Source organism: Rhinolophus sinicus, linkage group LG04, assembly GCF_036562045.2.
Source record: "Rhinolophus sinicus isolate RSC01 linkage group LG04, ASM3656204v1, whole genome shotgun sequence".
Taxonomy (NCBI): domain Eukaryota; kingdom Metazoa; phylum Chordata; class Mammalia; order Chiroptera; family Rhinolophidae; genus Rhinolophus; species Rhinolophus sinicus.
Window position 1 is genome coordinate 1,703,140 of NC_133754.1, and position 27,576 is coordinate 1,730,715.

Consider the following 27,576-nt stretch of genomic DNA (forward strand, 5'->3'; position numbering starts at 1 on the left):
GGCCTTTATCCATGTAATTAATGTTCCCGAGTCAACTTGTAAAGTGTGAATATTACCAGCGTTGTATTACAGCGACATACAGGTATGATTCTTAGAATGTTGACTGGTACTGACACATGTGGCCATGATTTTGTCCAGCTGCTGTTACAATTATTACAACTATAAACACAAGGTTGTACATAATTGTATGTCAAATCATCCATAAGTTAAATTACAGCTTTATCAAGGGAGGAGCCAACAGATGTCCAAACGTAAATGGAACAAACTTGAAACGTGGCTGTTAAATGGTCAGACCACTGCCCAGAGATCTGTTAGTTTAGCAAGTGATTCTTTTGATTGTATTCTGCATAGAAAGCGAGTCGCTGATGTTTGCAAGAAACCCCAAGATAAGTCTCATAATTCAGTTTAAGAGCCCGGCACAGGCCAACATGCCAAACGACTGTCCAAACGGTGATGTCAGTGGTGTCACGTTGATGTGGGTAAGATAAGCCCCAGCTGGTCATTTAGCAGAAAGGCACAGTCTGAGTCATGCAGGCCTCTGCTGTAGCACTGCTGCATGTTTGAAAATTTATTTAACTACTGTGCCTGATATATTTTATTCACTTCAATGGCTTAGATAGAATTCCAAAGGCATCCGCATTCGCATAAATCCGTGCAATTAATTTGGTTTTGTAAAGTCTAAAGTGAGAATTTTAATAGCTGTTACAGATTATTCTCCCAGCATAGCAGAGAAGCTTGACTTTGTGCTCTTGACAGATAGGAAGAGCTTATTTTTACTTTCCATCTAATCTATTTGATACATATTTCCTAGGTTTGGGAAACTAACGATAATGCTTAATGGGTTACTTTACTGAAGTATAAATGCAGAGAAAATGTAAAGCAAACATATCTACTTAGGTTTTGATGGAAAACCGAATTATGAAAAGCCAAGGGAAAAAAGGAAGAAGAAAACCTCATGTACAGGGTTGTAGGGAAAACAGAAAAACTAAAGGTACTCCATAAAATTTCAACTCATCTGAAACAACTAATTTCATCAATGATGGAGAACATTCTGTGAGGAGGAGCAGGAGAGTAAATGACGCCCTCTGTAGGTGGGCATTGTGTGAGGCCAACTGCCAAGCTGGGATCCAACTTACCAACCAACCTGCTTCTCCCAATTCCCTAGCAAGGTCATTATCGTCATCGTCATGTTCAGGAGAGGAAACTGGTGCTCAGAAATGCTGGGTGTTATGGCCCCTGCAGCAAGGGAGGGCCAGTCATGTTTCCACCAACCTCTGATGGGCAAAGCCTTCCCTTTTTGTGGCTTAGCATGTAAATGTGCTAGACCAGAGCGGGCAATCTCATGACGGGAACAATACTCCAATTCTTCCGGGAGAAAACTGCCTGGTATTAAGTTTGTTCAGCCCAGGTTTGAAGAAGAATGGAAGGAAGTTGAACGTGGGAGCCTCTAGCAAGTGGCCGGGGAAGCAAAGAGCAGAAGAAACAGCTGGTGCTGAAAGACCTTTAACAAGTCAGCCAACATCGAGACTCATTGTAGGATGAGTAATGAAATCCACGCACGTCATCCACACGTGTGCACTGTGGCACGGCAGCAGCCACGGATGGCATGTCCCAGTCTGAGGCAGTCTTGGCCATTCCAACATCAGGTACAATATACGACCAATATGGAGCAAGTCTGTCAACATCTAAAATGTCAAATACTTCTCTTCATTGAAGGACCATCAATGACTTACTGATCTTCCTCTAAAGTGCAGTGAATATGTGTGGTCAGAGGAAACGTGGAAGCAGGAGGGAGGGACGGAAGGAGGGAGGGGGAGGGGGGGAGAGAGAGAGAGAGAGAGAGAGAGAGAGAGGAGGGAAGGAGGAAAAGAGGGAAGAAAGGAGAAAGGAAGGGCAGCCTAGTGGCTCTCTTTGTCCCTCAGTTCTGAACTGTCCCCTCCACACTGAGGTGACAGTGAGCTACTCCACCATTTGGAAAGCTACACAGCAGTATCGATTTATTTCCTCACCAATGGCTGAATTAAAAATAGTTTTATTTTTGTAGCATGGTCTACAAATCTAATTTAAAAGGTTCTGTTACTAATTAACTGTACTAACAAATCTTGTGTGAGTTTGTGTGTCAGTGTGTCAGTGCACTAAACCCCCGGGGTCAGCAGTTTCCTGAATACCCCTCACACTTGTCCCCATGGGGTAGAACGCAGAGCGGACGTGAAAACAACCAAAACAGCTACTGAATTACTGACATTTTTACTTATGTCCAAAAAGTACCAGATAGAATGTGACACTAGGACAAGGTCAGATCACTTAAAACATTTTTCACTTTTGGGGTATAAAGTCAAACAGCAGGGAAAGAGCTTAAGTGCTCATTTCCTACTGGTCTGCAGACCTCAGACGTATTTATTCAGATTACACTTTGAAATGCAGAGAATGACACATTCCAGAAAGGAATGAAAGACAGAAAGGAGATCAAAAAAAAAGAAAAAGAAAAAAGAAAGAAAGATGGCAAAATCTCAAAAGTAGGGGCTTTTCACTGATTTGGAATTAAACTTGAAATGGGAATGGAATTATGTCAAGTGAAATATTATGAACAAAATTAGCATTTTAAGCAGGATAAAGTATCCGGCCACATATCAAACATCCTCATACACATCAGGAGATAGAATAGAGCCGGACTCTAATCTGCTTTAAGATGGAATTATTTAGCTATCGAATTTTCCACGAATTCTGTCCAATTTGACATCTTCAAGCCAAAATGAGGGGATTAAAATAATGAGCATAACCGAGTTATCCTTTTATTATCTCATGGGATACTGCAGAAAATGGGTTTTTACAACAAGAAAACTAATCTGAACACCCATCTTTGGAGGAATTGACACAGTATATACATTCTCATCCAACTGTCATTACACATCGAAAAGTGTCAGTAAAAGGATTTTTGACTTTGGACTTGGACAAAACTTTGAATAGTAATAAGACCGTGACTTCAGAGAGTTAAATCCTCGTTTTTTGGGTGACAGAACTTGTGAGTGGTAATTGCTCTATTTTGCATCTTCCGTGTATAAAAATAACATATGGCAAAAGAGATAATAGTTTTAGAATTCAGGCAATATTCTAAAGAATCTCTTATACCCTCTGTAGCTTCTAGCTGGTCCTAAGGCAAGGTCATTTAGGACAGCTGGTGTGCAACACTAGTGCAGAGGTTTGTAAATATAAAAGGTAATTGGTAAAGCAGGAAAAACTCGGTTGAATATCTGTCTATTAACTAGGCCGTTAGAAATTTTCAAAACAATAGAGACAAATTCTGAGCTAATTGGGCTCACGCCAAAACAACACACAAGAAACAGCAACTCAACTGTGTGGAAAGGAAAGAGAACAGCATAACATCATCAGTGAGTGTGGTTCAGCTACTGAAAGCTGTTAACAGTCAACAATGCCTTCTCCGTGTCAGGCATTTGCATTAATTCAGAAGAGCCCGGGAGAAGGATATTCTACTGTATTTATTTTAAAGATAAGGAAGTGGAGTTTTAAGTACGTTTTAGTAACTGGTGCAAATTCACACCAGCGGTAACTGAGAGAGCAGCTCCACTCACAGCTGAGACAAGAGCAGCCCCCACCTTCCCCCACAAGCACTTACAGTCAGCAGTCCTGGGGTCACTTCATGAGACAAGCCGACTTCTGTCACTGGAAGTGACACGGGAGAGGCCCTCACTATAAAAGTTTTAAGTCCCCTCACTATAGAAATTTTAAGTCTCCTTTTCCCTAGTTTCTTAGCCCCTGGTTTTAATCACTCTTCTAATCAGTTTCTAAACCCTAAACGAAAGATGACTCCTAGCCTGAATCACAGAATGTCTCTCATCCCTGCTTCTGATGAAAGCCTGAGACTTAGTATGTTAATTGTAATCATTGTAGCCCAACATTCCCCAGGCCATTCCAGACCTAACTGTTGGATAAACAAACGCCATCCCAGAGACCAAAAGGTTTTTAACATTCCCCCAGGCAGTCCATACCTAACCCCTGGGTAAAGTTAAGATAGTTGGGCTTTGAGTCCTGTTTTGGAGCCAGCGCTTTAATTTATTAACTAGCGTCTGTTTTTCCTCATTAGGGGCTGTCAGTATACGAGTTATGTCCCAGCCAGGCTCCCAGTGCACCCCGAACAAGGCAGATGAGACCCCCTCTTTTTATTTAAGAACAGATAGGGTGAGAGTTTCTGGAATCCCCATTATGTAGGGACAGCTCTGCCCCCTTCTCAGCTTGAAGCAGATACAGAAGAGACCGCCTATCCCTCAACGTGGGGATCACGTCTCTCAGGAGAAACAAGGCAGGCAGTTAGAAACAGGTAATTAGGTCTCTGCATTCCCTGCACGGCCAACACAATTAATGGGAGCACCGCCTGGAGACCTCCCGAATTCTTCCCTTCTCTGCCCTCAGCATTAACCACTGTAGAGCCCACCACGACCTCCATCTCTCCCTAGCCTCATTATATTGTCATTATAATGTCATACATATGCCCAGAAGTTCATTAATCTCATTATAACAGACTGAACTCTGGGAAGGGACACGGGCGTCTAAGAGGGTGAGGTAATAGCCCCTTATCAGTCACAGGTGTCAATCAAGGGGTCCAGCCTGAGAGGAACAGCCCATCCCAGAGAAAAGAGAGAAAACTCAGAGGCTTCTGTGAGCCGCTGCCCCTGGAGCCTTGATCCTTGAGCCCCCTCCTGAGCCTTGCCTTTGTTCGGGGCAGCTCCAAACCCTTGGGAGTGTGCTTTCTCTCCTAATAATACTGCCACCTTGAGCCCTGAGCCTCGAGCCACTTTTCTCAGTGCTCGGCCAGCTGCTAATTCTTTGGAGTGACTATCTGTTCTCATAAACTTTCTTCTCACCACTTTGTCTGTGCCTCCTTCAATTCTTTGTTCGACAGGCCAAGAACCTGGACACCGCGCCAAAGAGGGCCCAACCCCCAGGAACTTAGCGGCTGGGATTCCCAATTTTCCTCCCCGCGGAGTTTCAAACCTGGGTGTGGGAAGCTAGGGGACTCCACCGAGTTCGATCCCCGGATTGAGAGCCAAGCCCAGGTATCTCACCGAGAAGCGCCCCCCCCTCTGGTAACAGAAGGATATGGGAAATAGTTATCACCAGAATGAATGATTCCAGAAACAGTAAAGGTGGCTTCCACATGATGCCAAAGCAGCCAATCACTTTTGCCTATTTAACTACCTTAGTGATTGACGCATGGACGTGGGAGGGGTGTAACATTGATCAAAACAATTATCTGACTGAGCCAGCAGCCGCTCACTAACAGACTGGCTAAGCTATCAGGTGTGCTTGCACATCCAGCAGCATGGGGAGCCTCAAACACCCCGGTCACATTCTCCATGAACGAAAAACATCGAATATGTTTTTCCTGGAGAAGAGGCCAAGGCGTCTCATTCTGGGTATGTGTGTCACTCGGGGCAGCTGGAGAAGCTGGAGGCATCCATCACTATCAGTACAATGACCATTAACGTTCGGTGGGGTGACCAAAACCCCAAACTGACCATCAAGGAAACAAGAATGTATGTTGTTGATGAAAGGAAGGAACTCACTCCGAAAATATCGAAATAGAACCCATTTTGAAGAAAACTCTGACAGAAGAGTAGCAATATCTTTTGTAATTCACTTTAAAGATGATTCATCGAGCCGCCGTATAGTAAACAATATTCTCTTCTACTCCCAACTTGTCCAAACCCTATGATTTCTGCATTTTTTCAGCTAAGCAATTCATATTAAGTAAATAATACCATGCACATTTCCTAGGAAGAGCTGGCGAATTCTGCCATGTTGGTTAATGTGCCCTACCCATCACATCATGCCTTCTCCCAGCACGAAGCAGAAAGTGTCTTGTTACTGTCTTCCAACTTGGTTACCAAGATCATCCCAACACCAGTTTCCCAGGTAAAACATCAAGTGTGACCTCAGTGAAAATATATCTTCCCAACCTTCCTACTGGTCCCACTAGGGAACCAGGAGCCTTTTCCTGGGTTGTAATTACGGAAATGTTCCAGAGACACCCTAAGGCTTGGCACTAATAGGAGGCAATACAGAAGATCAAACCAGGGAGGAAGGATAATACAAAGGTACGGTGGTCACCTTTGCTCTATTCCTTTTTTTTGTAAGGAACTTCTGGAGGACTTGACTTAAAAATGAAGATTCCTGCATTTCAAACCCAAACTTACTTTGTCAAATTTTCCAGGGGTGTAATCTGATGTTTGCCTCTGATTTGGGAGATTCTTGTGAGAACCAAGTGCTGGAAACAAGGTAAAGCTCAGGGGAGGGAAAGCACCCGGGATTATGGTCGTGACGTGGGCACTGATAGGACCAGCTACGCTGGACCAGACTGAGCACAGGGAAAGAAGAAAGTAATAGCTGTGACTCTGAATTGAGTCGGAGACACCTTCCTTCCCCAGCTGCAACTATGTCACATGCAGCTGAACACGTGATCGGCCATTTGAGAGCAGGAAGGGGGAAGGTGTTCTGAGCTACATACGTGGAAGGGAGATTGGAGCAATCAGGGGACCGATATTACAGGGGAGAAGTGGCAGAGACTAAAGAAGACTAGGAACAGATTTAGAGCCAATTTACTGAAGAGTTTTCACAAACCTGGTGTGGGGTTGAAAGCTAGGCAGTCAAGTTTTTCCAGAGTCTGCAAAATGCCTATAATCATTAAGCCCCAGAAATCATTGCCAGCAGGGACAGAAAAATTCTAAACAATCACATGTCGGGGGAACCTACCACCACTTACTTGCCTCTTCCCTAAATTTATAACTTCATGTTCTATCCTTTAGAAGGATATTGTAACTCCACATTTAGAAGGCAAACCTCGTGCCTTAATTGAATCTAATCTTACACAAATTATTCTGAAGCATAACTACATCTATTCAAAGACCTAGTAATAGTCATGCTATTTTCATGTATTTAGAACTTAAGACACAAGGTTTCTTTTCGCCTTTTCTTCCAGATGCTTTTGATTTCTTTTTGAAACCAGGCTATCTTTATCTTTTACTTTTTCTATTAAAATATAATCGACATACAATATTATGTGAGTTTCGGGTGTATGGTGCATGATTCAACACTTCTATACCTTATGAAGGAATCTCCGCAATCCAGGAGCCCCCTGTCACCATAAAAGTTGTTAGGCTACTGTGGACTACATTCCCAGCGCTGGACTTTCCATCGCTGGGACTTAAGTATTTATAACTAGCAGTTGGCACCTCGAGATCGGCGTCCCCTTTCCCCCATCACCCTCCGTCTGGCAACCATCACTGTTCTCTGTGTGTCTGAGTCTGCTGTCTTGTCTGTTCATGGAGACTCACTCACTGTCATAGCCGCCCCTCCAGGGCCAGAGCCCCAGGGTCCTCAGTCATGGGACTCTCTGCTCCCAACCACTATGGTCCTTTGCGTAATTAGCATGTGGCCTCCTAGAGCCTGTTGGACTATGCGGGGTGTGTGTGTATCTCCCATTCAGCCCCTAACGCCTGGCTCGGACGACTGCGCCCATCGCGTCCACGTTTTCAGATCCCACCCCACCTTTGAGAATCGCTGACCCCATGCTGGGCAGAGCCATTCCAAGGCCTTTGCTTCATTTAGCACAGAACAGAATTACTGCCTCAAAAGCAAAACTGAACGAAAAAACGGGGGAGAAACAGAGACTCTGTTTTCCTTTTGTGAACACTCTCCCCCTGCTCACCCCACATGCCCTGTGGGTGGTGCCTTGTGAAACCAGTGCACGTGACCCTCACACGTGGGGCTGCCCCTCCATGCCGCCCTCCTTCCCTGCTGTGATGTGCCCCGTCTGTCCGTAGCGTATAAGTGTACACACACGTGACCAAGGTGGGCTGGGCCTGCAGGGACGGTTTCCTCGTGGCTGCTTGCGCTGAGCAGCTGGCGCCCCTTCCCTGGCACATGCCATGCTGCTGCTGCCATCCTGGGCCCGGGTCCTTAAGGCAAACGCTTTGAAAACTTTAAAAAATATGACCTCCTCTAGGGCAGTGGTGTCCACTGTGTTCATTCACCTTTCTCAACCTTTTATTAACCAAATAATTATTTAGTTCATAAGTTGTCCATTATTATGTCATGGACACTGAATTTCTAACGTGGCACACCTATCACAGCTGCTCTGGAGAAAATCAACAGGGGAAACCGGAATTAACCACGTAAAGGACAAAGGAAACCATGAGGCAGACAGTGCAAGGCCTGACAGGGAGTCAAAATGCCACAAACACCGCGCTTTTCTGAAAGAGGCCGGGATGAGATGTTAGCACACGAAACAATTCATATTATGAATTATTCAAAATGAATAACCTGAAAGTTGAAAACTAAATGTTATAAAAAGCCATTTTCATAAAGCTAAATCAATACAATACATAATTACAAACATTGATAAAAACACCACCAAAATATGTCACAACCTTAAAAAGCCTGAACATTATTTAAAACAATTAGCAGCCGATACCGAATTCCATGGGGAGATTCCAGAAGGCAGATCATAGCCAGACTGACAGCGGAATGAGGAGGCACTCGTGGGCCTCGCACGTCATCACCCAGCTAATTGAATTTGCCTTTAAAAGACTTGCAGGGCTGAACTGAGTTTTCAAATAACTTTCTGTTCTTGAAGTCATTCTACCCAGGCTTTATTCAAATCTGTAAGCCACTTTCCATCAAAGACACAGTTATGTCAACAGAATAAGGCACATTTCTCATTCAGCTGGATTTTTCCCCGAGACAGAAGCTAAAAGGTGACTTTTCAGGGATGCAGAAATGTCTCCACTTACCGTACCCGGTGGGCAGGGTGATGGTCCAGGTGCAGTCCAGGTTGTTGGGGTAAGCGCCAGGGAAGCCCGGACTCAGGACCACGCCCGCCATGGCGGTCAGCGCGCCCCCGCAGGTTGCTGTGAAGTGGACAGAGGGGGTTAGCTCGGTGGGTCACCGCTCCCTACAAGGAGGCCTCGTTCACCTGCTCTCTCCTCCACGCTTTGGAAGAGCATATCCCCAGAAGCACATTTCGTCCCGATTACAGCACATACAGCACACGTGGCACTTCACTTATTGATGGAGAAGCTCTCCCCTGAGTGTCAACTGCTGAAGGACTGTGTTTTCTTCTGTTTTTAAAATGTAATACACTCATGCTTGCTATAAATGGTGTTCTGATTATGTGCATACTAACTAATTCAATCCAGGCACCTAGTAGGCCTTTGATAAATGGTACGTAGCTGCTGTATATAGGAAAGCCTAGTTTGGTCAACACGATTTCTAACAAGAGGCAAGCGTTTCTTTAATTTACAACAAGCTTCATGGAAGGTCCAGAAATGCCTCCTGCATGGTCCAAGAAGGATGAATTCTATTCAATGTCCAGTCCAATTCGAGTGGTTAGCACAATTTGTGCCTTGGAACGGCTGAGAAAGGGGGGGATGAAGAGCGTCTACTGAGAGATTATTTAGTATTCAGATCAGTCTTTCCCCCCTTTACTTGTAATGTTCTTTTCTTTCTTTTTTAAATTGAGATACAATTGACATATGACTTTCTAATAGTTTCAACATAATGATATTTTATACACTTTGCTAAATGATCACCACAGTAAGTCCAGTTAGCATCACCATACACAGCTGCAGGGATTTTTCCTTGTGAGGAGAACTATAAACACGCAATACAGTGTCGTTAGCCGTATCATCACGGTACATTCCATCCCACGACTCACTGATTTGGTAACTGGAGGTTTGCGCCATTGGTCCCTTCACCCACTTTGGCCCCTTGTACTGGGGCACAGAGACCCCAGGACAGGCTACTCAATTCATTGCATTTTAGTTGGGCATCAATCGACTTCCAGGACAGCAGCCACTGTTCGCTGAGGGGTGGGATGAGTTACTACTCGTTGCTGCTAACCGTGTGCCACCTACTGGACTGGGGAAACACACTGCATCACTACTGTCACGACAACACTGAAAGGTTGGTATTATTATTACCCCATTTTACAGACAAGGAAACTAAGACTGAGGGGTTAAGAAATTTACCGAAAGTAACTCACCTGGCAAGGAGCCCAACCAGAGTATTATTTCCACTCTCTAGTTTCAGAACTCAAGTTTGAACCAGGATGTGTAACCTTCAGAATTCTTTCCAATTTTAGAATGTCCCAAACTATAACTATAACTTTCTCCTCAGAAGTCCCCACATCTGAACTTACCTCATTATTCAAACTTTCTGCTATGAAAGCTGAGCTTTGATTACAAAGAAACATGGCTGATTCATACCAAACATGCCAAGAAGTAAGGTGGAACCAGATGATACTCTAATATTAGACCAATGTGACCTACTAAAATGGCAATCTCTTAAGTAAAAGAGGCTATAACCAAGCTCTCAGTCAGCAAAATCATTTTAGAAGCCTTTCAGAGATCTCCCAGAATCTGCAGTGGTTTCTCTCTTTCTTTTTCCTTTTCTTTTTTCATTGAGGAAGAAAAGCATTATCTGTGGAGGGTAAATGTATTACGAGGAAAAATCTGTCTTATAAACTCAAGTCTAGTGAATACAGTAATTGGTTAAGCTAGGTGTCGTGTGGGGGACCCTGCTCGCTGCGCCATTTGTCGTGCAGGGAGGCCTGCGGGGTCTCTGCTCCCGCTCCCCATACAAGAACGCAGGATATGGTGAGGCCAAAAAGGAACACCCACGGAGCCATAGATGGGGGAGTCACACCACTATAGTCTCACTGGAGGCTGGATTCACACTGTCCACAAACCGCCATCCACGCTTGCCAGCCCAGCCGCCATCTTCTTGCTAGCCCCCTTCTTCCTCCTCTTTTCTCTCTCCTCGGCTCCCCTCCGTAGCCGCAGCAGTTATATTAGTGGCCAATGGCTAACTGGCTACAGCTGACGGCCAATCAGCCACAGCTGACGGCCATCTACTACCCGAGCCAGCACTCCTCCACGTGAGGCCGAGAGCCTGGAAACTACTTTCTGGGGCTCTGTCCCCACACTAGGGGATCGCAGTCTGGGTTTCAACACTGTGTTTAAGAATGTAAGTTTAAAAAAATCAAGGACTATATTTCTGTGGGAGGAGGGACTCTCTCCAAGGCCTCGACAGCACCTTGTTATTCAGAATCAGGGCCTAATCTCTCAGGTGACCTCGCTGTGGGAGATGCCACGTGTCTGGGCACACAGTCCACCCGCCTCTTCGAAGGATTTCACATCTGTGGATTCGACCAACCACAGACCCAAAGTACTTAGGAAGTTGCACAAAGCAAAGCGTGAATGTCAGGCACCGGCACTGGATCGGCGAGGACGAGGGCGTGAGGGCACGCCCTGCTGTAGCTGTGTGCAGGGGTGGGCTGGTGCAAACACTCCGCCACGTACACAGCAAGGCGCTCGGGCAGCCTCGTGTTTTGGTGCCTGTGGGGCTCCTGGGACCAGTGCCCCGAGGGAAGCAGGGAAGACTGTGGGTTCCAGCTGGCATTTTATCCCTGAGTCTACCGGATTTGTTGAAGATACACTGGTGGGCTGAGTGGCAGACCTGAATGTATTCAGCAGTAAGCTCTGCCCCCTTAGGGCTCCTATAACCTGCGATCACAATAAGTGTGTACGTCCACTACAGTGCAGACAGGCGGGAAAATGCCACATCAGTGACAGAAACAGGGAAGGAAACATGAGATGAAGGTGATTTTTTACAAGCCCCTCTTATTCTGAGAATAATATTTATCAAAAAAAGACAAAAGATTGGAATTATACATATAAGCTTCCATGTACAAATTCACTTTAGGTCTGAGCAGTGTCCCATGAGTAGCTACCCAGGGCCTGCGTGACAGAAGTCACCACTGCTAGTTCCGTCTTTGTTCACCACAGGCCACCATTAGCGGTCGTGGGAGGTGGGTGTGCGGGCGCAGGTACTGGATGTACTTCCTGTCAAGCACACAGTGATAACCTAATTCTCTGAGTACTTAGGTACCATGCAATCCTTCTTTTGTTTGTTTGAAAAACAAGAATCATTGGATGGGCGTACAAACAGAGCTCCCAGAAAATGTGCATCCATCTTTTTTCCTTTGTGGCAGTTTAAAAACTCCATCAGTGGACTTGTTTTACTTAACATTTGCTCACTGTCACCGCCCTGCCCCCTCGGGTTCAGCCTTCTTCCCAGGGCAGGCCTGCTCACCACCACCACGTGGTAGACTGACTTCCTACCTGTAACTGGAGAAATGAAACGCCCTAGAGCCAGACCTTTTGCTAGTTAAATAGCATATTAACTGAGTTATTGGTCAATGAGCGATCTCTAGAGGACAGATGTTATTTTTATAACACATCTGGGGATCTTACACTTTCCTGGACTCATGTATCTTATTTTGTGCTGATTCCTATTTTATTGCTCTGAATACCTAGGAGTTTGACTCCATGGCACAGGAGGGACCCCTGCTGGACAGACCACACATACAGAGAACGCCCCTGGGCCCTGGGCTGGCCAAAGGCTCGGCCCCTCAGGGCCTGGCTGTGGTGCTCAAAATAGCTAATATCGGTGAAACTCTGAGGGCACTTGACCCCCAGAATCCTGTTGGGCACTGTTTTGATATGAGTTGTCTTCATTAGTACTATTATTTTTAAAAAGTTAGGACTTGAGTTTCAAGAGCTAATAAGTAAAATATCATCTCTCTATGGATGTCTAGTCCTAAAGTCTCCCAGGTCGGATTCATCTCAAGCAACCAGCTGAGAAACACAAATGTGTCTCAGATCAGTCACCAGTCCTGGGGGTTTACTGTAGGCCGCTTGTGAGTTTTCCAGTGAAAAACCTTGTTGCTCAACCTCGTGCAGAATTAGAAGCAAGCGGCTGTGAGGGCAGCTGACGTAGCATCAACATTAGCTAACATACCAGACAAGTTAAGTGAAAGAGAAGTCTTTATATTTGGCAGAGCCAGGTAAACTGCTGCAACAGGTCACCCCCACATGGCGTAAAGTGCCAGCAACGGCAGGCTGTCTGAGTGCACACCTGCTGTGAGTTGATTTTATTTCCAAGTTTAAAATATGAAATCCCCAAGTTTAAGGGAAAGTTCTGTTTCAGAATAAACAAGAGGGTGATGTTCTGTGGAAGGAGAGGCAGGGAGGGAGGAGGCAGGGCTCCAGCCCCGGGACCCTTCCATGCTCTCCCTTCTCCCAACTAAACTACACCTGCGATTTTAAATCTCATACAAATCATTTCAAATGTCAAGGTGACATGGTCATCTAGGCTTCATTTTTACCAGGAAATCACTTCCATGGGAAAACACAAGTGCTGGTCGCTGGGTGACACTGCTCCCTGCACACAAGCATGGCACCGCGGCCATGCACATAGGCTCTGCCCGGGACCAGACTCACGGGGGCGGAAGTCTGGGCTGTGACACCGCTTTGGCTCAGTTTGATTTTCCTCTGTACACAGCCCCATCTGCTTCCCGCTCAAGGTACTTAGGTCATGTACCACTGGTAAGCATTTAATGCCCAGCATGTGTGCGCCATGTGGAGCCATGAGGCTCTGGGAACATGTAACAGAGAGAAGTCACCTCGCCTGGCCTGTGGGGACCCCAATAGCAGTATGCTGTCACCTCCCTCTGCAGAATGGGTCATAAACAGTGTGTGAGTAGCTCAGGGGACACGTTTAAGGAGGGATGGTGGCCTTAAACCTGCCTGCATTTGCTCATGCAGAGGTGAACTCTCTCTGGGAACACTACCTGCAGTGTGACCATGCCTGAGAGTGACATTCTGAGGACCCGGGGGCTCGGAGGGCCCCCCCTCCCCGCAGCTGCATCCAGGGGCTGGAAGCAGGAGGGGCCAGGAAGAAGTGAGCAGGTAACCATTACTACGACCCATGCTGGCGGCAGTCAGGCTTTTACTGGTCATTCGGTAGTCAAATCACTGACAGCCTACTATGTGCTAACAGGACAGCGGTGAGCGAAGGGGGCACTGTCTTCAAGGTCCTTGGGATTGAGGGAGGGGCATTAAATTACACAAAATCACATTAGGGATCCACGGGAGGAGGGGCGTCATCCACGTGGTAGAAATGACTTCCGGTCAGTGTACTTGTACCGCTGGAGACGGACCCTGTCCTGAAGTGAGGGCAAGGTGAGAGGCACTTCCCTCAAGGGCGAATTTTGAGGCTGCCTGCACCTCATGGATATGTTGGTGTGATATTTGGGAAAATCAAAATACCAAATATTTGATGAACAAAACATCAGTGTTTTAAACAAAGACGGGGTCAGTATCGCTGATGTTTTTTTCTCTTGCCTGAGGCCCTAGTGGGACAGGTGCTGTGGGAATGCGGATCCCTGGGGTCACTGAAGGGCACAGGGAACCTGGGGTCCAGGGCCCAGGCCTGCAGTCCGCACAGGACACCTGCGGAAGCTGGGACACTCAAGGCGACCCCCACCCGACTCCACCGTCACAGAGACCGTGCAGGCGCACAGAGAGCCATCCTGTCACAGCTGGTGCTTCCTTACCCACGCAGACCGGAGACGGGTAATTCCAGCGGCGCACAGTCCCCGGCATACAGGAGATGTGGGAGCGGCCCTGGTGGAGAGGAAACACAACTCGCGTAACTGAAAATGGAGTCATTAGGAGTAAATGTTTGTGACAATATCTGTATTTTGTCTGCATGTGATTGTAAGAGTGAGAACAGTTTCAGAAATGTTGAAATCTATTGCTACTACTGTTTGTTAATGAATCACATATTTGAATCAAAGTAAAAAAAAAATCCACTGTTTAGTTTTTCTCTCTGAAAACCTTGCAATGTGCCTTTCAACAGTCTGTATTTCTGCCGGGCTCCTTTCCTAACGCTTAAAGATGAATTGTACAAAGTATGTTTTATTTTGTTTTTTATCATCAGAACTTACAGTTTTTGTTCTGAGAGGCTGAAAGTGATCAGGAAATATTAGGTATTGATTTGAAGGGTGAAATGTCAGAAACACAGTATCTGCTTAGGAAAAAGTAACTTTTCTGATTGTCTGTGGTTCACGTACATAATGTACCACCATCACTGCTCAGCAAAACACTGGGTCAGCTCCTCTTTCATCAAAAAAGGGAACAAAATATTCATTTTATTATGAGACAGCCTCACAAGCTGCCAAATTCATGAAATTAATCCTTATCACTTGGATCTCTTTATCCTTTAAATACAGGGGGTGCCCAAAAAATGTATACACTTTTTTAAGAAAGGAAAACTGTATTAAAATTGTAATTCTCAATATATACCGATAACAAAAGATGAATATAAGTCACGTTTGACTTCTGCAATTACAAGAGATGCTCAAAGTGGTTTCCATCAGTGTTTAGATACTTCTGATTACAGCGAACTACTGCTTGAGCAACATTGACCAAAGTGTCCACTTGTATACATTTTTTTGGGCACCCCCGGTATATAAAGTTTTCAACTTTCAATCTCCAAAAGCTCTGTTCCATTATTCCTCTCTTAAAAATCAAAGAACAGAAGGTTAAATTCTGAAATGTTTTGGGGTGAAATCTTTCTTACCGTGAATGAGAAGGTAGTCAATCCCTGTGTGTGCAGACTATTAATTTTATTTTCCCCTCATTGTTACGTGCTGCTTTTAGCTGCCATGTGTACTTATCTTGTGCCTTTGCATTTGCAACCCACAGTTGGCATAGAGGCACTTGAAAACCAGATCTTTAGTTTGTGCTAACATTCCATCCTTGCTGGGAACACATCAGACAAGTATTTGCACTAATGCAGTTATAGATGACAAACCGATTCCCTAAGCTGAGAAACATTTCATATGCAATTCATTTGCCATAGGCTTGCTTTCTCATGCTTCCTGGTATTTTGCAAAGTCATTACAGTACAGGACTATATTTATTTGTAAAGAAGACATTCTGGACAGCACTTTTCCTGCTGAAGTGCATGCTCTGTGTCCATGCATTCTCTGACGCATTCAAGTATCTTTGATAAAGGTGCTTCTGAATTATGGATAAACATAAGTGCAAAGCCTTAAAGATATCTATTGATGATAAAACAGTCATTTATTACCAATCTAGGTCATATTCAGCTATTGATTTTGGCACAGATATTTCATATTAATGATTCCAGATAATGGATGCAAAACAAGGCCAGACCCTGTGTATTTACTTAATAGCTTAAAATGGGCATTTTTTTTCATATTTTAAAAGAACAGCAAAGCAAGTCTAGGGAAGATGGGAATCATAACTCATTCCAATATTGAAGATTTTCTTCCCCTGTGTCAAGTCCCAGCACCTCTTTGCCATGTCACTAGGAACGTGTTTATAGACATTTGTGTGTAATCTGTGCAAACAGTGATGATTCTCATGAATTGCATGTAATTTATACATGCTGTTATTCCAAATATGTTAATGGGTTACCACAATTGTCATTTATTAGCAATTTAGAAGATGCAGAATGTTTTACTCATGTGCATGACAAACAGCAGCTTATGAGCTCAAAGCTTGATGCTGTCTGTAATGAAAAAACAAACAAAAATAAACCTAGTTTGCATTTGAAACACAGAGCTAGTAAGTGGTCTGATTTGGCTCTGCAGATGTGTCCGGGGGCCTTACTCTAAGCAGCATATTAAAATCAGCCATGAAGAAAGGTCCTCACAAAATAATTCTTTCTGCTTCCTTCTCTGAGGGCTGTAGAAGTTTCACTTATAAAAAAGACACTCAAGTACTTGCAAAGGGGCATCATAAACACATAGAAAGGAAATGGACCAGAGCAGCTATTAGCGCATGGGCACTGGGAGAGAAGACCACAACATAATATCTACATGGTTTAAGTCAATTTCCATGGAAGCAAAAAAAAAAAACAATAGAAAGAAAAAAGCAAAAAGCATACAAATGCATGTCAGAGTTCCCTGGAATGAAATCCCTGGGATGTGCCTCATAATTCTTCATACTGGAACCTGTGAAACAGGAAAGCTTTGTCTAAGGAGCCGACTGTGCTGGGTGAAACTTGCTTCAAGGGCAGCACTTTTAGCAAAGCTTCCTGAGTCAGCACCTACTGGTCTACGGACGCGGGTCTGCACATCGCTTTGTGAAGTCAACACAACTATCAGGGCGCCCACCAAGCTCTACAGAATGTCGGGGTAGGTTGTTTTCATGACGGTGCCTTTACATATCCACGTTGTTGGTAACAGTATCCATAATGGTTTTCATTTGCTGACCTGTGTTAGGTATTTTACTTGTATTTTCTCTACACAACCTGGGCTAATCCCCGCCCCCTGCCCCTCTCCGTGGTCCCATGAGATCCCCCAATGCCCACTTAGCAGCCCCTCTGCTCCCTCCCTCTCTCATACATTCCCTCAGCTTCCATTTCCTTGTCAGCAAAAGGCATGGCCGCTGGTACCCACACCCTGTGGCTGGTGTAGAATCACAGGGGGTTTTGTAGGTGGGGTGCTGGTGGGCCCCCACTGGCATGGGTGTTTGTTAGCTGCTGCTGTTGTCACTTCTCTCCGCTCTGCCAGGCACTTGCTCTGGCCCCATGCACTAACTGAGTTACGCACAGGGGTGCCATTTCTGATGCTTATGCAAACTTGTCTCCTATCACCTGAGTTAACTGGCGATTAGAAACACGAGTAGGGTTAAATATTTCTTTTGGATTTTGGACTGTATATGTTTGGATTATCACTATCTGTGGTTGGCAGGGAGAATTATATAAGAAGCGTGCTTAGCAAAGGACAGAAACTATTCTGGGAGTCAACTTAGTTATGGCTCAGCCAGAAAAGAAATAACAGAAAAGTGACATTACCACACATTGGTTTCTAAAAAGTTTACTAAAACTTTTGTATAAAAGACTTTTTACATAAAAACTAGGAAAACTTCTACTTGATGTTTTTGGAAAATTATTTACACCTATTATTTGAGTGTCTTTTGCCTGGCAGAGGATTGGCTGGACTGACCCATGAGAGCCGTGTGCAACGCAGGACAGACAGGTGACTCGGGCAGAGCCAATCACGGGGACATTGGCGCAGGCCCGCTAAAGGGACTGTGTCACTTAGAATTTTATCTGCGTAGTTACTGGGAGAACATACATTTCAGAAGGAAATAATGATGAAAAGGAAGGGCTCAACTCTGCGGGAAGGCCGCGCCCTTTACAAGCTACTTCCACCTTAGAACTAACATCACCATCACGCACGAATCATCAGTTCGCTGCTCGACTGACCAACCCCGTGCGAGAACCACGTCACCGTCCGGGTGCAAAGGTAGGGCTGTGGCCGCCGTGAGCGGCGAGGGTCACCTGGCGGACCCCGTACCACCCAGAACCCCCTCCGGAGCCTACCTGCAGTGTGTACCCGGGCTCGCACCGGAAGGACAGCACGTCGTTCACCAGGTACCGGTCGCCTGTCTTGATGCCATTGCTGGGAAGGACGGGCTCCGGGCACGCAGCGAGACCTACCGCTGTGCAAAGACAGACGCAGCTCAGAAACCTGCAGGCGAAGCCACTCTCTTGGGGGAGTAACAAAATGCACTTTCCTATTGCCCTCCTCCGGTCTTAGGATCAAATCCTTTAGCTCTTTCTCTCTCCTCCTGCCAGAAAGACTTCAAGTAACTTTAAGTCAGATGTGAGCGAATTCTTTAACGTTAACTTATTTCATTGTAATATGAATTCACTTCATTTTTAAATTTCATTTCATTCCATTTTTAAATATTAATTTCTTTAAATAAAACGTTACTTCCAGTTTAGTGGTTACCAGAGGGTAAGGGGGTGGGGGGTGGGAGATGAGGGTAAAGGGGATCGAATATATGGTGATGGAAGGAGAACTGACTCTGGGTGGTGAACACACAATGGGATTTATAGATGATGTAATACAGAATTGTACACCTGAAATCTATATAATTTTACTAACAATTGTCACCCCAATAAATTTAAAAAATAAATTAAAAAAAACAACATTTCAATTCTAACACATACACAATTTGATACCTGAAGAATTGTTTCTTATTATATCCAAAACCCCATGATATTGTTCTCTTAATTTTTTGTTTTGTTTTGTTTTTCAAACATACTTAGCAGTCCTTATGAAAAATGTTAAGTGTGAATCTGGAAATTCTCTTTCAGAAAAACATAATATGAAAAAATATATTTCACATTCAACTTCTCTCTGTCTCTTTCTCTCTCTGTCTCTCTCATTTAAAGATAACAAAAACAGTGTCCTAAGTAGTCCATTCTCAGGTAAACAGGGCCGATATTTACAGACCTGAAAGCTGAATCAGGCACTGTTGTTGGGTGGAACTGCCTTTGGCTAAGGCACTAACAATTTTTAAAACAATGTATCAGAATATTGAAATTTAGCCTAAAATATCAGGTAAATTAATTCTAAATATCATTTAACAGTGATACCTACACACATAACCCGTTATCACACCAGTAAAGAAAACGTGCAGTAACGGTGTTTTATAGTCAAAAAAGCACTTGAAATGGTGCTAAAGCTTTGGTGACTGCAGGTAACCTCTTCCGTCATCCCACTGCGTCTTCTGCTCACATGCGGGACAGAAAGTACGAGTGGGTTGTGCAGGGGCGCGTGGAGGGGACGGACGCACGGCTCCGCGTGGACCGGCTGCGCGCCCTGCAGGGAGCCTGGGACGTGCCCTGAGCTCCGCTCCTCAGCACGGACACTGCACTGACGAATCGTTGCCTGAGCTCAGCGGCTGCCTGGGGCTCCAGTCGGAGCTGGGCCGGGACGGGGCGTGGCCTCAGCGCATCCAGAGGCAACGACTAGCGGAGCGTGGGAACGGGCGCGTGCACGGCCGCCAGCCACACACCGCGGTCCCCGTGCAAAGCGGGGCCTGCACTGCCTGCCTCGCCGTCGGCCGGGGCACAGTGGGCGCTGCGGCCGGCACACGTGCTGCTGACACGCGTGCTGCACTGTCCCGTGGGCCTTCACTCACAAACTCACACAAGGCAGCGGTGAAACTACCCAGAATGTTAAGATGGGGGACACCAGCGTGGCGGGCGTCTGACAGCGGCGGGGCAGCCCCGGGTCCCCTCCCACAGCAGGCTCAGGGCCCAGGCTGTGGAAGGCGGCAGGCGCGCGTGGAGCCACCAGGCAGGGATGGTGACGGTGCGCCAGGCACTAGCCGCTGTGCTGCGACCCTCCCAGGAGCTCAGACAGGCCCTGGCGTCCGACAGTAACGGAAGGGCGGGATCCGCCAGGGTGCACGGCCACGCTTTCCAGCTGCAGGCCTGTGGAGCCCCTCGACACGGGTGACTGGCTACTGCCCTCTGCCTCCTGGCTTCTCCCTGCCGGGGCCTGGAAGAGATGCCCTCCCGAGCTCCTGAATCAGGCTCCGCATGGCACGCCATCCCTGGCGATTCTTGCACATGAACACTGAGAAGCACCACTTTGCCTCACTTTCCCCCAACCTCGGAGGACGAGACACACAGAGAAGTGTCCACTTCCCATGGGGATTGTTCATTTGAGATCACGTGGCATCGTAACAGGCACCACTGGCCATGAACCCGCCTGCTGAGGAGCCCTGGGCACGGGCGCTGTCTGGGAGCGGCAGGCATGGGCTATCGCAGAGCTTTCCTAACTCCACACTCATCTCTCCCTAAATGGCTGCACTTAAAAAGCATAAAACACCACATACGTTAAGTGGCAATATTTTTTTATTCCTAGCACAGAATTTCAAGCCACTTGGGGCTTTTCATAGATGATAAAATTGCTAATTATGAAAAAAAAAGTACAGATAAGCACTTAGATCTTTAAGTTGTTTTATTGGTATAAGTAATTTATGTCTATGTTTTTAACTTTAGAATATAGATCGCAGCTATATTTAAATTTCACCCATTTTTTCCTATCACAGATTGGCAAGATGACCTACCATATATCACTTAATTTCTTTTTTTATTTGACCCTGAAAAAAGGTACTTAAAATAGTCTTGGTATAAAATTTCTAACTACAATTAGGAATACTGAAAAGCTAGTTTATGTCGCTACTTCAGCATTTTGGAATATTTCAAGTACACACCAGACATGACAGAGACCAGAGAACATCAGTAACCCCAAAATGCTCAAAATGAACAGAAAAAATATTTTGAAATTCAAAGAAATATGGTAAGTAATTCAAAATTAAATACAGCTACTAAGTGCCCTTTCCTTTACACATAATGAGTTTTTATTTATGTACTATATTTGTCTATTACATGCTGATTTAAATGCATTTATTGCATATAAATTTAGTTTCATTTTCTCCTTCTTTGAATTCCATGTGTAAATCCAATTCATCCTGTGAAAATAGTAACTTGCATTTGTATCTATACTTGCAGGAATTATAATAAAATTGCAGAATAAATGAAAAACATACAAAAATCATTTTCATCAGTGTTTGATGTGATAAGACACAGGAAGCAGTCATATGCAGACCTTGGCATTTGAGATGCAGGCAGTAACATTTCTTTCCCTTCTTTTTCTACTGCCACTACGTACCCAGGACAACACTACGATATTTGGTATTTGTAGCAACATGTCCTAGTAATATCACTCACACACACGCAAACACACACACAGAAATTAAGTCGCAAAGTAGAGAAACAATTCATACAATCATCTTCAAATATTTCTTGAACTACTGAACTATCCTGGACCAGAGTCCCAGGGTTTTCCAAACACTGCGTTTGTCCCCCAAGATGCAATGATCTGCCTGCAACACCAAGAGTGATTCAAGGGGCACTGAGAGTGGATTTGGATCGCGAGTAGGGGATTTTTACTTTCGGGGCTAGAAAACCATGACTCTGGCACAGGACAGATCCAGACACAGCTGGGCTTGCAGCACAGCCAGATTAAAGCACTGCAGAGCCATCTCCTGTGCTTAAGGGAGCGGGAAAAGCATTTCAGAGAAAGATCAACCATGTCCACTGCTGGCCCAAAATACAAATACCACAGAGCAGGCCCGGCAGTGCTAGAAATACTAGCAACGGTGGGACTTAGCAAAGCCATAGGAACTTAGAAGCCAAAACAGTGAACTTTCTGACTGTTAGGGACAGCACGAGGTGTGCTGAAGAACTCGGGGTGAAAGGACAGGATGAGCCCAGTTATTTGCATTTAATCATCATGCTCATCAAAGCGTGGAACAAGGGGGACGTGCCGAGAACAGGCAGGGTGGCGTACGACACTGAATGTGAACAAGACAGAAGGGCCGTGCAAGTCCGTGAGTGTGTACGTCATTCTTTAAAGAGTCTGAAAGGAGCACGTTCTTTACCATATCCTCCTTTTGGGTGGACTTTTAGAAGAATGGTGTTTCAGCGGAGGAAACACTTCATGTTGTTAAATCGTGCTGGCAGTATCACAAAAGTGACAGACAAAATTTTAAAACCACTCAATGAAAAGGTATTCATTTAGACACAAAAGTAGACATGTGGAAAGATACATACACATATAAGAAATGTTCTAAAGACTTCCTAAAATGCAATTATAAAACACAACCCTCTGATAGGTAAATTCAAAATTAATTTTTCAGAAGCAGTGACACCTCAGAGAGCAATGCTCACATTGGAAGCATTTTTTAAAGAAAAATTATAGAAAGGATTTCTTGTTTTTTCTAAGCATAGCACTTATCATCCACACCATAAATGGTAAGACAGCAAATGCTGTAAGTGATGTTTCTTTAAAAGAGGGGTTCACAACACCCCCGATTCTGTATCATGAGCTGTCCTGATGACAGGGGAACACAATGAGAAGGTAATCACTGTGCATTCTAAGGGATTAGACCTACTGCTCTGAAGAAACAAGAAAACAGGGAGAAACACTTCATATATCATGGAGTCTACTCGGTATTATCCACAGAAGTATATTCTGATTGTTTCATACGTAAAACTTGGGACATGTAGAAATGTGCTAATTTATAAAATTGTGATTCGATTTAGAAGGTAGCAAAAAATGTTTTTTTCTCCATGCATCTAGCGTTTGGAAGTCGTAAAACCAAGTTAGTAAAAAGACCAGTGTCCTAATTGACCAAATGCATAGTGTAATGGCTTTGCCTACCACTGACTGTCAAATGTGAAAGTTATGAATGATGATACAACAATTTACCCCACTGGGTCTCGGAAATTCACTATAGCCATTATTGTAAATCCATTAAGCAAATTCAGAGAAGGGTTTGCTTAAATCTCCAAAACGAAATGATTTTGAAGCATGTAATAAACATGCAATTTTGGTCAAATGTTTACAGCAGGAAAAAAGAGACCTTTGGAGACACAGCTGAACTGACTTTGAGCACTTTTTCTCAACTTAGCATTGTCTTCATTTTGACTGGCACTAGCTATGGTTTTCAAACTTCATAGCTAAAAAACAAAACAAAACAAAACAAAAAACAATCTGTCATACTGACTGGAGAGCGCAAAACAGTACTGAAGATAATAACCAAAGGGAGAGGGAAGCAGACCTGAGACCTGATGGAGAGAGTAATGGAGCTGGATTACAGGCAGGAGCAGATGCGGGAGAACAAACATGGAGATACGTGAGCATTCAGCGCATAGGTAGGTTATCGCGACACTACAGAAAATATATAGGGCAGCCCTTTGTTTTGTAAAGGAAAAAATTGTTGAGCACATTGTTTAGTGTACTTAATTAAATAATAATGGTTCCTTTGCATAAAACTAGTAGGTAAAAATCTTTATATGCATGTAGATGTGATACACCCTAAGACAGAAGTGTTGTTGATAATCTCTGTAAACCCATAAATCAGAAGTTGCATTAAAGGTCAGACAATGTGTCGGAAACCAGGTGAATAAAGAAGTCACAACTTCATGTAGGGAGACATCATAGGAAGTTGACAGTAGATGAAATATATGACAAATGTCATGATCAAAAAGATAAAAACTTATACGTGTCACCCTGTACACTCAGACTTTTCTAACAGGGCTCAATGAATCAACATGTCTTTATGGCAGCAAATAACACTTCCAGAGACAAGTCCTTTAATTAATAAAATAGTATCCTAAGAATAGAAACTACCTTTTTTTCATTGTCTAAGATGCTCAGCATACACGCACAGCTGAAACATTTTTTTCTTATTTGTAAACTGTTGGCAGGTTCAGTGCACATAATAAATGCGATTTCTATTCCTGCTATAGTTAAACCTTATACTTCAACTTGGCCTCAATTACATAAAAATAAATCCAATAGCACATGCATTTCTTGTCATCTCCAGGGTTTCTGAGTAAAAGACTCATTGTATGTTTAAAATGATGACAATGGCAGTAATTTATAAAGTCTTCTCAGACTGTTTAATTTATGTATCAGATAGACCAATGGGAATCATTATCAAATAAAATATGGACATTTAATGTGTGGCTGTATGTACACATGTAAATGCTTCACACACATGCTTTTACATTCATATCTCTAAGAACTAGCAGAGTCTTGCTAAATATAATTGTTTTAGAAATCCAGGGATCATATGCGTCTATAGAAAACAAAGATCAAAAACTGCTCACATTAAAATAGTAAATTATGTAAGTTTTCATTTAAAATGAGGCATCAAAAACAAGATATGATCACAGATTTATCCTAATCTCTTTAAAGTACTATTTCCCTAATTGGAAATTATCACCTAATAATTAAATCATCTGAAAACAAACACATTAAGTCAACACAATTATATTGAGTCCTGTAGCAAGATTAAAGAAAGATGGTGATGGAAGAAGGTTAATATTTTCTATGATCCCAAAGAACTAACAATCTAATTGTGTTTAAAAGATATAAAGAATAAACTAATAATACAAAGAGAAAAGGTGTTATAATTGAAGCACATGGATAATAAATGCTACTAAAAACAGGTCAAAGAGAGGAGTGGGGCGGACACACAGAAGGTGCAGGCCGCATGGAACTGGAGGTGAGTGGGGGGTCTGGGGAAGGCCAGAGGAGAGGAGAAGGGGGGGCATTCAGTGAAAGTGACAGTTTGAAGTCTGACCCAGGGAAACGGCTTTGGGAAGACAATGGGCCATACTCCTGTTGGCACGTCCTGTAGACACACCAAGGTCAGGAGGTTACTGGAGGTTGAGTCACCAGACGATTTTTAGCAGGAGGAGGAAGGTTCTGATCAGAGTCATTTGGGGTGAAATTTGAATGCGGAATTGTGTTAACGAGGGCAGAGACAGAAAGACCAGTGGACAGTTATGGCCAGAGTTTGTGAGAAGGACGAGATTTAGGGGACTAGATACTTACAAATGAAATACAAATGAGGGACCTGATGAGAGGGTTAGAAAGGTTTTCTTGCTAAGTGCGTATCTGTTATACGTATTGCGTGATCATGGTAAACTGGGATGAAAGCCCTGTAGGAAGGCAGGTTTTCGCTGTTACACAGGGCAGGAAGAATCCACAGTTCTGACGAGGGAGGAGGAGAGAACCCAGCAGCATGGAGAGTGGGAAATAGCCCTGTCTCACTTCTCCTTCCAAACTGCATCATGTTTTCACACCCAAAAATTTCCTCACCATCCACTTCAATCCATTCCCTGTTTTTAGAGCATTGATCCAAAGTCTAATAGAACTGAAGTACTTAGAAGTGATGAGTTGGTGGCTGGCTAAGTCACAGATACCCTAGTCATTTCTTATGCCACTTCTAGCATCTTTATTCCCTAATTTACTTACCATGAAAAATTTGCAAGACTGGCTATCGACCAGAGAATGCCTTCAAGTTTTAACATCCAAGAGATGAATCTGATAGAATAACATCATGACTTTTAAGCTAGTAAGGTGATCCTGAAACCATAGGTATAATTAAGAAGAGAATAATCATAATTTTCAAGTGACCATAACTTGTTAATAAAGTAATAGGCTTTTGCACGTGGGACTGTATTGAAACATGTTTTCTATAAGGACAAATACTCTAGATTTACCCATTGTTGGTCACAGAGAGTTTATATGTGTATAGATAATGCCAGTGTAATATCTATAAATAATTTCCATATAATTTTTCTACATTTAGGCTCAGAAACCCACTGTGACCCAATAGCTTTGCTATTCCATAACACTCATAGGCTAGCATCACCGAAACAATTTCAATATTTAATGAAAGCAAATGCACGCAAACACTAAAGAACACCATACAGCATAGCATTATAAGTAAATCTGGTCCCTCACCATGCTCAGAAATACGCAGATTCACACAGCACTCCAGAACAAATATTTCAATCAGGTTTTACCACAGTTTATGCTCATCGCAATGGTCAATGATAAATTTAGAAACGCAATATAAAATGGTAGGGACAACATGTGCAACAGATGTTGAGGTAAGAAAATCAATACCCTCCACATTGAGGGGGAAAGAAGGAGTTAAGAATACCTATATGACTTTCACTAGCAAACTTTATGCACTCCACAATTTTAAATCTTTTAATCATAAAATCATAGTAAAAGTCAAACGCTAAGGCTGGAAGAGAACAGAGCAACCGGCCTCCAGCGTGAGCTCAGCACAGAGTTACATGCAGCAGCCTAGTCCTGGGGGAGGGGCAGGAGTTAGAGGGAGATCACCTCTTCTGAAAAGGTGTTTAGGGTGACTAAAGCCGATGGTGGAGAGCTAACACTGAGAAAAAGCCCTCAAACTAAGCACGTAGCGGGACAGCTTCCCAGTAGAAGAATCTGAAGCACTGAAAGTAACCATAGCAACAGAGCACTCAAACCCAGCTCACTGGCTGGAGGGACCAGACTCCACAGCCCAGCGGAGGACGATTCCCAGGCACGGACACTTGTCAGCAGCAGGAGTCTTGTTCCCAGGCATCATCATTAACAGCAGTCTCTACGGTTCTACTCATGGTGTCCAGCTTCAATAAAAAAGACCAGACACACCCGAAAGCAAGCAAAGCAACCCTCTGCCAGACTCAGAGCACACACGTATAACGGAAATGTTAAACAGAGATATTAAAATAACTATGAGAAATATGCTAAAGGATCTAGCAAGACTGCCAGCATGCATGAAGAGAGGGAGTAATTATTGTGAAGAGACAGTAATTATGAGAAAGAGTCAAATGGAAATATCAGAGACAAAGCTTTATTTTAATGAGCTCATTAGTAGACTTGACACTGGGGTTTTCTGAAGAAAGAATCAGCAAATTTGAAGAAAGGTTAATAGCAATTACACAAACTGGAACACAAAGAGAAACTAGTGAATAAAACAGAACTGAGTAAACAGGAATTATGAAATAATATCAAATGGTCTAACAGACGTGTAATTGGAGTCCCAGAAGAAGTAGGAAGAAATGGGGCAAAAGGAATATTTGGGATGATAATGGCCAAGGATTTTTCATAACTAATAATAGATATCAAACTACAGACACAAGAATGTTAGAATACCAAGCAGGGTGAATAATAAGTGTGTGTGTTACACCCACGCATGCACACACACATGCACGCATACACACACCTAGACACATCCTACTCCACCTGATGAAATACAAGATTAAAACAAAACAAAACACAAAATCTTAAAGGAAGTCAGAGAACAGGGTCACATACATACAGACAAACAAAAATGCAGCTGACTTCTCATCATAAACTAAGAAATGCGAAGATAATGCAGTGACATCTTCAATATATTGAAAATAGAAACTTTCAACCCATACTTCTATGCCCAACAA

At 43.9% G+C, this 27,576-nt stretch overlaps 1 protein-coding gene across 2 annotated transcripts in view; it reads right to left on the reverse strand.

The window, feature by feature from the left end:
- Positions 1-27,576, reverse strand: part of CSMD1 (CUB and Sushi multiple domains 1) — a 1,601,557-nt gene that overhangs the window by 140,950 nt on the left and 1,433,031 nt on the right. For both annotated transcript variants that reach the window (XM_074329288.1, XM_074329289.1), the window contains exons 38-40: positions 18,280-18,398; positions 14,474-14,543; positions 8,808-8,924 (exon numbers count right to left, since the gene is read on the reverse strand). In XM_074329288.1, the coding sequence (XP_074185389.1) occupies positions 8,808-8,924; positions 14,474-14,543; positions 18,280-18,398 (306 nt within the window). The remainder of the gene's footprint in view (positions 1-8,807; positions 8,925-14,473; positions 14,544-18,279; positions 18,399-27,576) is intronic.